Here is an 11,415-nt window from a genome sequence, read left to right on the forward strand (position 1 = left end):
CACACACACACGATGCGCAAAACTCCGCATTTGAACAGTCAATAGCAAATACTTAAACTAATAACAAAACGGTAGCTGATTCAGAAGCGCCAGATTGTCATAGCAAAGTCAGAATTACCTCCTCTCCTAGGTTCACGAAACGGTCGTTCATAAAATGCATTGCTGTTCTGTTGTAAGTAATCTTAAAGATTCCTAAATGCATCTACTTTCGGAAGGCCAAATAAAGTGCTTTTGCTTTCGCCTAGAAACACACAGCGTCTCTCTGACATGGCTGCTTCAACACTAACTGCGGTTACTGAAACCACGCCTTCTTTCTTTGCGTGAACATTTGGGCGCATTATGCTAATATTTCCACATAGTGAGGTAGACATGTTAGACATGAGGTAGAGGTGTGTTAGAACGAGCCGTTTTAGGGGGGCGTGGCAGAGTCTTAAATTTGATAAAGAATATCTCTTTGGTTTTGAGAATTTAGTCTTTGCAACTTCAGGGATCTTATCTATGCACAATCAGCTTGTAACACTCCAAAGAGAAAGGAAAACTTGAAATCGCATCATATGACCCCTTTAAACCTCAATTCCATTCTAGGCTATGCATCTAAGGAGACTAATTCTGATCTTTTCGTGTACCAAGTTCATTATTACCTTTATTTTAAAGCATTGGAGTCACTGTTTTTGACCTTAAAGGTCCCATATTGTACACCTTTCTGGAGTTTTATTTGAGGTTTTGATGTCCTTAAGAATATATATTTGCGGTATAAGTACCAAAACCCATCTCAATATATTTTTTACAGCTCCTTTCTAAGGAGCTCTGCTGAGAACAGGTCGATTTTGGTCTGTCTAATTAATATTTATGAGCCTCTCTTCTGATTGGCCTGTTGTTTTCTGAGTGATGGCAAGGCCAACCACAGGTAACTAGGGTCAGCGACGTGACGGCGCTAGCTGGAGGCAGTAAAACACAGGGGAAACTGGAGTGTTCAACTGTGAACTGAACTGTGTTCAAACCAGCTCAGATTTGGCTACATAAGGAGCTTAAAATATCATCTTGTTGTGATGTTGGGTGCCAGAATCGACGTAATCTGGTTTCGTGGTTAAATTTAACCTTTTCGACACATTTCGGTGTTGTCCTTGCTCAGCAAAAGCATGGACGCGATGTTGTCTGGGGGTTTGGCAAAAGGAGAGTGGGGCGGTGCTCGGGGTGGTGACTGAAGGCGGTGCTCGGGGTGGTGACTGAAGGCGGTGCTCGGGGTGGTGACTGAATACACCTTATTCTTGTCAAATAGGTCTACATATTTTTCATATTTTAAAACTATATTTACATTGAATGACCTTTTTTTTTTTAAATTAGTGTCATTACTGTCGTCCATACTGCTGCTGATATAGTTGCTCTTGTGTTTTTAAATCCCTAAAATCTTTTAATTCCCTGTTTTTATTCCTGTATTTTTTTTTAAAGAAAATAAATGGGACATGTTACTTTTCTCATCGCTTTTAAGTAGGGACCAATCACCAGTTTCCATTTTTTAAATAAAGACATTACCATGGACACCTTATTCTTGTCAAATAGGTCTACATATTTTTCATATTTTAAAACTATATTTACATTGAATGACCATTTTTTAAAAAATTAGTGTAATTACTGTCGTCCATACTGCTGCTGATATAGTTGCTCTTGTGTTTTTAAATCCCTAAAATCTTTTAATTCCCTGTTTTTATTCCTGTATTTTTTTTTTAAGAAAATAAATGGGACATGTTACCTTTCTCATCGCTTTTAAGTAGGGACCAATCACCAGTTTCCATTTTTTAAATAAAGACATTACCATGGGTGGTTTTCATCCGCAGGTCAGTTACCAGAGCTTCTCAACTAATAGATTTAAACTACTGTTACACATACTTGAAACAAAAAAAATAGTGTTGAGGTTTGAATGCAGTCAGGGATCCTCGATTCGGCGTAACTTCTACGCACGTTTGACGCTCTCCAGACTCCAGAGCGACCCGCCCATTCCCTTCCATTGGCTTTGGGCTCGAGATGGATTTGACGTACCAGAGCAGCAGAGGCTAAAGCGGATAGCCAAACAAGAGGCACAATATTTTGCTACACCTCAAAGCAGCCATGCACAAAGTGTCGGAAACGGATCTCCGCGGTGTTGTCGATTTTGAGGAGTAATATTCTCTCATTCGTCCAGTGTCAGTTGTCGATGAACTTCTAGCGACTATTAGGCGCTGTAAAAGGAAACAATAATAATCAAACGGCACGGAAGGAACACAAACACACAAGAAAAGCGTCTGCTCTACCCTTTTTCATCCATGCATGTCTCAACATTAGAGGTTTAAACACCATGTCCTGCTCTGGCAACCTCATTTGGGATGTGCGAAAACGCACTATTGGATGCACAGATCCATATGCGGTCAGGACAAATTATTTAGGTAAGAAACTACGACCAATATCACACCGTTGCACTTGAAAATCATCTGGGAGACTTGTTTACGAAGACTTTCTAGGTGACCGCTGTCATTTGAGCTTGTACACAGGACAGGGACACTGGTTAGAGATCATCTGACCTGTTACTCTGATGCTGATCTGTTTCCAGAACGACGTGTTATTGGTTACATTTAGATTCAGAATTCAAAGGAAATGTCCAGCTGATTTGTCTGGGAAGAGCTCTGTCTTAGATTGCATTGTGTTGATATTCAGATTTAAGAGGAAGTACTACAGTTGAATTGGCTACAGTTCTCTCCTTCCCTTTCTGCCTTGTGATGATTTCTGCTTATTTAAACTTATATTATTAAAATAGGCAAATGATGCATATCTCATTAAATATGCACAATTGCATATGATATCAAAAGTGAAATAGAAAACAGAAATGATGTGAAAACAGAAAATGCCACAAATGTTGTTATTGTTTAATGCCATCAATTCTTGATGAGTCCTTTGTTTAAATATGTTCCAAAATATATAAGCAAACGTGGCATATAAAAATGAACCATTTGTAAGATAAAGTGCCCAGAAAAATTATTCTGACAGTAAAGAACAATATAGTAGAAGAAGCAATATCTAAAAGTAGAAGGATCTACCTATCATGAGATATTAGTAGGCTTGTGTTTTTACAATTTACAGTATGTATGCATTCATTGAACGTCAGCACAAATCTTTATGGTAATGAAGGGAATCTTAGTGTGAACAGGTTGTTTAATCTTTCAAAACATACAAAACACAATTTTATTTGTTCATATGGGACAATTGCTGTTGTGGTTTAATAACTTTAGACACAGGGTTTCTTTTTTACATGGGTGACCTTGATGTTCCATCAAATTTCAAGGTTCTTGTATTGACAAACAGCACTAGCTCTTGATTTCTGACACAGAACATGTTGTGTTTCTGGAATGATTGTCAGTATTAAGTACAGATTAATATGGTTTGCGGAAATCTTTGATTTATTGCCGTAAAGGAAATGAAAATTAGCCACCTGGCTAAATCTGGCACGTTTTAACGTAGATTTTTATCTATTATTAATGTGTATTGTCCCTGATTAAATAAATAATAAAAAAAAATAATTAAATATATCGTTTAGCTCATATTTATTTTTTGATAGAGACCCTTAGTATTACCATATTAGGATTGTAAAATGTTTCCAAAAAAGTAAAATAAAATTCTGTCTTGGCGGACTTCAAAGTACACTTATGTAATAAAATCCACCTAGTCTGACCCAAATATGTATTTTAGACAATACAAGTTTAGCTCATTTCTTCTCTGTACCCTACGAATTGGATGCTGGATTCTGTGTGATTAATGGAGTGTGTCAATATGTTCAGTCTTTGGTGTCTGTGAGCTGTTTTACTCTGGATCTCACATTCAGATAGTGATGACAGCATATCGTTCAGAGTGTTCCGTATTTAGCTCGGCTCTCATTCATGTTATAAAGCCTGCCAATGCTTACGGTTAGAATCAGAGCAGCCAAAACAACAACACAGAGTATCTCTGTTTTATGCATTTGTGAATGGATTGAGAGTGGAATTTAACCTACATTGCTTTTGCATGAATTTTAAATTTTGCTTTCTGTTGGCAGACCATTTTCTGTGAGGTTGTACCATCAATGCATAGAGCAGTGTCATCTCAGGCTACTGCTGTTCTCCGGGCTCACACCATTGAAAATGGTTGACCTAAGTTTGGCACTTGCTATTTGTAGCTCCTTATTACACAGGCTGAAAATACAGCCATGGAAAGATCTGTCTTTTACCAGCCACACACAGATATCCGCTTGTCAGGAACAGAAACGTAAATTTTATACATGTTTCTTAATGCAAACAGTGTTGAATGTGAGTAGGTATAGTTATTGTACAGCACCAATATTTGGGCCTAAACCACAGTGTTTGCATGTCAAATAAATCTGAGGTATTTTTATAAGAGATTAGACAAACAAAAACAAAATAAGAACCAAATCAGGATGGTTGACATTACTACAATGGCGTATGACAGGATGTTTTCTGTCTTTGTACAGCAGCTCAGCAAATGCTGGAGGTAATGTAATAGTGTTCTGGCGTTTCTCCAAAGCAATGAAGATTTCAGCAGTCATTAACAATCATTCCAGCCTCCTCACTCACATAATATAGTTTCATGGATGCTTCAGCTTAGATTTACACCATAAATGAGCTTTCAGGTTTAGATTATTGTGCCTGTTATTCATATAAACTTAAAGTAAACTGTCTCTGATTGTGCTAGTCTCCGCTTAAAGGAACACTCCACTATTTTTGAACATAGGCTCATTTTCCAACTCCCCTAGAGTTAAACTGTTGAGTTTGACCATTTTCGAATCCATTCAGCCGATCTCCGGGTTTGGCGGTCGCACTTTTAGCTGTAGCTTAGCATAGATCATTGAATCTGATTAGACCGTTAGCATCTCGCTCAAAAATGACCATAGAGTTTCTATATTTTTCCTATTTAAAACTTGACTCTTCTGTAGTTACATCGTGTACTAAGACCGACGGAAAATGAAAAGTTGCTATTTTCTGTGCCGATATGGCTAGGAACTATACTCTCATTCTGGCGTAATAATCAAGGAACTTTGCTGCCGTACCATGGGTGCAGCAGGCGCAATTATATTAGGCAGCACCTGAAAATAGGCTAACTTCTGACAACATAACCAACGTGACCACCTGCTTACACAAGGAGCGTGCTGGGGACTATTTTCAGGCATTGCGTAATATCATTGCGCCTGCTGCACTCATGGTACTGCATGAGAATGAGAGTATAGTTCCTAGCCATATCGGCCTACAAAATCGCAACTTTAAATTTTTCGTCAGTCTTAGTACACGATGTAACTACAGAAGAGTCAAGTTTTAAATAGGAAAAATATAGAAACTCTTTGGTGCTAATCAAAGATGCTAACGGTCTAATCAGATTCAATGATCTATGCTAAGCTACAGCTAAAAGTGTGACCGCCAGACCCGGAGATCGGCTGAAGGGATTAGAAATTGGTGAAACTCAAGTGTTTAACTCTAGGGGAGTTGGAAAATGAGCCTATTTTCAAAAATAGTGGAGTGTTCCTTTAAGAGTGAATGCGACATATGCTGATCTTGTTTAAACTGAAAGGTATCATTTTGGCAATGTTGGTTGATTTCCAACCAAACTGTAAAGATAGTGGCAGCATCAACACATTGATGTTGTTTGTTTGAGTGGCCTGATATTTCAGCATTGGATCAACATATGTTCAAAAGTTTGGGGTTGGTAAGATTTTTAATGTTTTTGAAAGAAGTTTCTTATGCCCACCAAGGGTGCATTTATTTAATTAAATACATAAATGCATATTTTAATATATTTTAAAATGTAATTTATTCCTGTGATGGCAAAGCTGAATTTTCACCATAATTACTCCAGTCTTCAGTGTCACATCATCATTCATAATCAATGATCAAGAAGCCATTTTTATTTTTATCATTATTGAAAACAGTTGTGCTGCTTAATATTTATGTGGAAGCCATGGTACTTTTTTTCAGGATTTGTACAACATTTATTTGAAATATATTTTTTAATATGTGTTTACTAGGGCTGCACGATAAATTGCTTGCGATATTTAATGCACATCTTGTCAGTAAAGCCTTTCTGTAATCAGCGGTAAATCTCCATCACCTGCGGGCTTTCACATGGAGCAGCATTAACTACACAGAGCCGTTGTTCACTGACGAGCTGTGCAAAACCACGTTCATATTTGCACAATTTTTTGCGCAGCTCGTCGGTGAACAACGGCTCTGTGTAGTTAATACTGCTCCATGTGAAAGCCCGCAGGTGATGGAGATTTACCGCTGATTACAGAACCGGCTTTCTGACAAGATGCGCATTAAATATCGCTTGCGATTTATCGTGCAGCCCTAGTATTTACTGTCACTTCTAAATGTCCTTGCTGAATAAAGTATTAATTTTACTGGTGAATAAAGGTAGAAGATGGGGAGAAACCTGTTTGGAAACAGTCAGTTGTGCAGTTATGTTTGATGATGCTAGTGGCACAGAAACGACAGCTTTACAGTAAATGGCTGAATTAAATGTGTATTGAATGTGGGACAGGTCAAATATATGTTGTTATTCTCTTGTGTGAATTAACAGACAATGCAAATGACCTTGGACATGAAAATTGCCACAATAAAATTCATAATTTTTTTTCCCTCTATAGGCAGAAGAGAGTTCGTGCAACGACTGAAGCTCGAAGCCGTTCTCAGTGTGCACGATGGATGTGTAAGTCTTTAAAGTCTTTGTTTCACCTGAGGTGATGTCTCTAGTTGTGCCTGATGCTCTTGCCCCCAGCAGTCTTTTTTTTCCTTGATAAATGTGCCTGTAGGAGAATGTGTCTGTCTGGGTTATTTTGTCTCAGGGGAATCACTGTGCTTGTATTTTGTGTGAGTGTTGTGTGTGCGTCTCTTTCTGCCCACTTATCAGTGGCTCCTGTTCTTTATTTGTCAGTGATTTAAACTCAAATGCTGATAGGCATCAGGCAGCCATTGGGGACGTCATTTTGTCAGTGCAGCTTTACTGCTGGGACATCCAACAAAGCCATGTACTCTAATTGCAAGCCTCGCAAATGACACACACTCCAATATAACAATTAACAGGCTTTAACAAACTCGCAAAACCATGGTTGGAGCAGGTTTCAATTTGTTTGTGTCAGTGAAAATGATTCTGTATTTTGCTACTGTCTGGAAACGTCCCTCATACGGAGTATGATAGTAACACAGAAACACAGCAGGAAAAAATGGCAGCACTTTAATATGTCTACCGAGGACTGTTCACAAACAGATACAACACATCACCTTTGTAAAGCTCCTGCTGGTAGATGCCATAAATATACTGGATGCAATGAGCAAAAATGAGAGTCAAAAATATCTGTATATTATGTGTCAGTGTATTATGTATTCTGATGAAATACACTGTTTAAAAAGTTTTGGGTCAGTAAGATTTTTTTGTTGTTGTTGTTGAAAGAAATTAATTTGTTCAGTGCACTAAATGAATCAAAAGTGGCATTAAAGATTTGAGTAATTTTACAAAAAAATTTATTTCAAGCATACATATCTAGTTCTCTCCCTAAAAAGAACATTGTATTTGTGTCTTTATTGCTTTATAAAAGCTATTCCTATTTATAGATGTGAATAACACTGATGCAGAACCTGCACCTCAGATACGTTTTTATGAGGAAGCAGCCTCCAACCTTGATTTCTCAACCCACAGAGTGTGTGCGGTGAGGACGCTATTAGCATTAGGGCACGATTTCTTTCTGTTGCTATCAGAAGGCATTTTTGTGAGACAAAGACAACAAGCACACTACTTGTAAGTGCTGTTTGGATCTCTGCTTGGGTTCTGTTAGTAGCAGGGCTTCAAACTACTGTATACAATACATGTGAAGCAGGATTTTGAACCAATTAGATTTTTTTTTTGTGGGAGGAACTATTAAATAAAATATTAAAATAAATTATCAAATAAATGCAATTTGTTTTGATATTTTGCTGATTGAATGACAAGGTTTTTAATCTTTATTTGTGAAGACGCTGCAAGTGGTCCTTGAGAACCTAGAAAAAATATTTATACTTATAACTTATACATTATGTAACATATAATTTATACTTATAATGGTATACATGGTAAATGCAGTAACATTGATACTTTTAAAAAATATATATAGTTGCTAATTTCATTTAGTAAGGATGCATTAAATTGATCAAAAGTTCCAGTAAAGACTATTTATAATTTTACAAAAGATGTATGTTTGAAATAAATGCTGTTCTCTTGACCCTGTTTTTTGTACACCCTGAAAAAATGTTTCACAGTTTCCACAAAAATATTAAGCAGCACAACTGTTTTCAACAGTGATGATAATATATGTTTCTTGAGCACCAAAAAAGAGCACCAGAAATCATATTACAATGTTTTCTGAAGAATAATGTAAATCAGAAGACTAGACTAATGGCTGCTGAAAATTCAGCTTTGCCATCATGGGAATAAATTACATTTTAAAATGTATTAAAATAGAAAACAGTTATTTTAATTGATTATTTTGCTGATTGAATGACAAGGTTTTTAATCTTTATTTGTGAAGACGCTGCAAGTGGTCCTTGAGAACCTAGAAAAAATATTTATACTTATAACTTATACATTATGTAACATATAATTTATACTTATAATGGTATACATGGTAAATGCAGTAACATTGATACTTTAAAAAAAAAAAATATAGTTGCTAATTTCATTTAGTAAGGATGCATTAAATTGATCAAAAGTTCCAGTAAAGACTATTTATAATTTTACAAAAGATGTATGTTTGAAATAAATGCTGTTCTCTTGACCCTGTTTTTTGTACACCCTGAAAAAATGTTTCACAGTTTCCACAAAAATATTAAGCAGCACAACTGTTTTCAACAGTGATGATAATATATGTTTCTTGAGCACCAAAAAAGAGCACCAGAAATCATATTACAATGTTTTCTGAAGAATAATGTAAATCAGAAGACTAGACTAATGGCTGCTGAAAATTCAGCTTTGCCATCATGGGAATAAATTACATTTTAAAATGTATTAAAATAGAAAACAGTTATTTTAATTGATTATATTTATATTATGCAGCCTTGGTAAGCACAAGACTTCTTTCAAAAACATTTAAAAGGGTTCTTCCCCTTTTGAACTTTGATTATATTCCAAATAATACTCTCAATCAATCATATATCTAAAAAAACAGAACTGTTCTTTCTATTTGACCTTCGTGTTTGATTTACTAATGTTTATTTAAAGATTTCCTGATAACATCTAGTTTTCAGTTACTATCCACATATTTATTCCTCTCTCCCTCTTTGTCATTGCCCACTTTCTCTCTTTCTACGCTCTCTCTTATCAGGACATTTTGATTAATTGCCGGAGAGCCGCGACCTCAATATCCATTTGCCCCCTGGTCCCCTACTATCTCGCTGTGGGCTGCTCAGATAGCTCAGTGAGGATCTATGACAGAAGAATGCTGGGAACAAGAGCTACAGGTGAGAAATAGTTCATGTTCAGCATTTCAGCCTTTTATTCTTTTATTCTCCATGTGATTTAATGATCTTTTATATTTAGCATTTGGAATCATTTATGGATCTGTGTCCTTTCTGGTTTGATTACTGCAATGAGAGGTCTTAAACTTTCAGAACTCATTTGAGAAGAATAGCCCACATATTCAAGTTCCCCTAAAAAATACTTCACAGCCTCTGGATCTACAAAACATTTGTTCCTCCATTAAACTAGAAAAAGCCCAACATTTTAAATGCTTTCTTCAAATGATCTTGAAAAGGTTTCTCTGTTTCACTAGGTAACTACATGGGCAGAGGGACGATCGGCATGTGTGTACGTTTCGTCCCAGCGCACCTGTCCACCAAATCCTGCCGCGTCACCTCTCTGTGTTACAGTGAAGATGGACAAGAAGTGCTGGTCAGTTACTCCTCTGACTACATCTACCTGTTTGACCCCAAAGTTGACCAGGCCAGGGAGCTCAAGGGCCCTTCTGAAGAGCGGCGAGAGGAGGTAAGCAGTTATAAGGAGGATGTTCTTTGGCCATTTTTACACTAGAGCTTGGTGAGCAAATGATGAGAGCAGAGCCTGCATTGACTGAAATATTTCTGTCATGTAATTTTCTGATATTTTAAAAACATCTCTGTATAATTCAAAATGCATTACATCATTTAGGCCTAGATAAAAACAGATCAAAAGTAAAATAAAGTATTGTTTCCTTACTTCAGAAACATTCCCTTAGTATAGGAAGGTAATAGAGATTAAAAGTGAAGAAAAAGATTTAAAGCACTCTTTGAAAATATTGACAGATGGAAAGATGTGTGTATTGAAATGAGAGACTCCAAGTGTAGACCAGTGGAATAATTCATGGGAAATTGTTAATTAAATTGGATGACCAGATCACAAGAATACAGTGTCTCTTGTCATTTTACCGTTGTGAGAGCAGAACAAAAAGGAGAAACCCAAGAATCTGCAACACAGCGCTTGACAAGACTCCAACAGCTCTTGCCATAGTTCTTGTGATATCAGTGCGTGCTACATTAAAAATACCCAACATTTCAAAATGTAACCATATCATGGGTAACTTGAGGTTTGATATAAATGCATTGATTTAAACTAACCTTTTAATTTTGCAAATCGAACGTTTTCATACTGAATTAAAGGAACTGTTCACCCAAAAATGAAAATTTGTCCAAAATTGACTCGCCATTCAAGATGTAGATGAGTTTGTTTCTTCACTGGATCAAAAAATTTAGAAATTTAACATTATATCTCTTGAGCTCCAGTGGATTCTCTGCAGTGAATGGGTGCCGTCAGAAACAAAAACATCATAATAATCCACATGTAATCCACACAAGTCCAGTCCATCAGTTAACGTTTTGTGAGGCAAAAAGCTGTGTTTGTAATAAACAAATCCATCTTTAAGGTGTTTAAACCATTGCCAGTCCATAATCCTATAATAAAATGCCAGTCATAATCCATAATAATGCTTCCTCCAGTGAAAAAGTTCATCCCTTGTTGTCCTCTCACATCAAAATCCACCAACATATTCAATTCAAGTTTAATTCAATTCAAGCTTGTTTGTACAGCGCTTTTCACGATACAAATCATTGCAAATTAAGCAAATTAAGTTTCTACAATATTTAGTGGTAGCTTATCAGTGGTGACTGTCAGTTAATGTACATATGGCAGAAATGTACGGAAAAATCAATTAAAGACGTAATCAAACAGACGATGAACACTATTAACAGCAATTATTATATGATGCAATCAAACTTATAGCAAAATGTGGTAGTTCTGTAAGTTGTTTCAGGGTTGGCATCATCTGAGGTCCTCTGAGGGGTTGGCATCATCTCTTCTCAGGTGTTCTGGATCCAGACTGAAGCTTGTGTAAATCCTAGTTAC

At 36.5% G+C, this 11,415-nt stretch overlaps 1 protein-coding gene across 1 annotated transcript in view; it reads left to right on the forward strand.

Moving 5' to 3' along the window:
* Positions 1-2,025: 2,025 nt before the first annotated feature.
* Positions 2,026-11,415, forward strand: part of LOC107595867 (DDB1- and CUL4-associated factor 6-like) — a 29,077-nt gene continuing 19,687 nt past the window's right edge. The window contains exons 1-4 of the mRNA XM_016286455.1: positions 2,026-2,420; positions 6,659-6,720; positions 9,365-9,500; positions 9,812-10,023. Of these exons, the coding sequence (XP_016141941.1) occupies positions 2,333-2,420; positions 6,659-6,720; positions 9,365-9,500; positions 9,812-10,023 (498 nt within the window). The 5' untranslated portion in view covers positions 2,026-2,332. The remainder of the gene's footprint in view (positions 2,421-6,658; positions 6,721-9,364; positions 9,501-9,811; positions 10,024-11,415) is intronic.

Source organism: Sinocyclocheilus grahami, unplaced genomic scaffold (assembly GCF_001515645.1).
Source record: "Sinocyclocheilus grahami isolate Dianchi unplaced genomic scaffold, SAMN03320097.WGS_v1.1 scaffold209.1, whole genome shotgun sequence".
Taxonomy (NCBI): domain Eukaryota; kingdom Metazoa; phylum Chordata; class Actinopteri; order Cypriniformes; family Cyprinidae; genus Sinocyclocheilus; species Sinocyclocheilus grahami.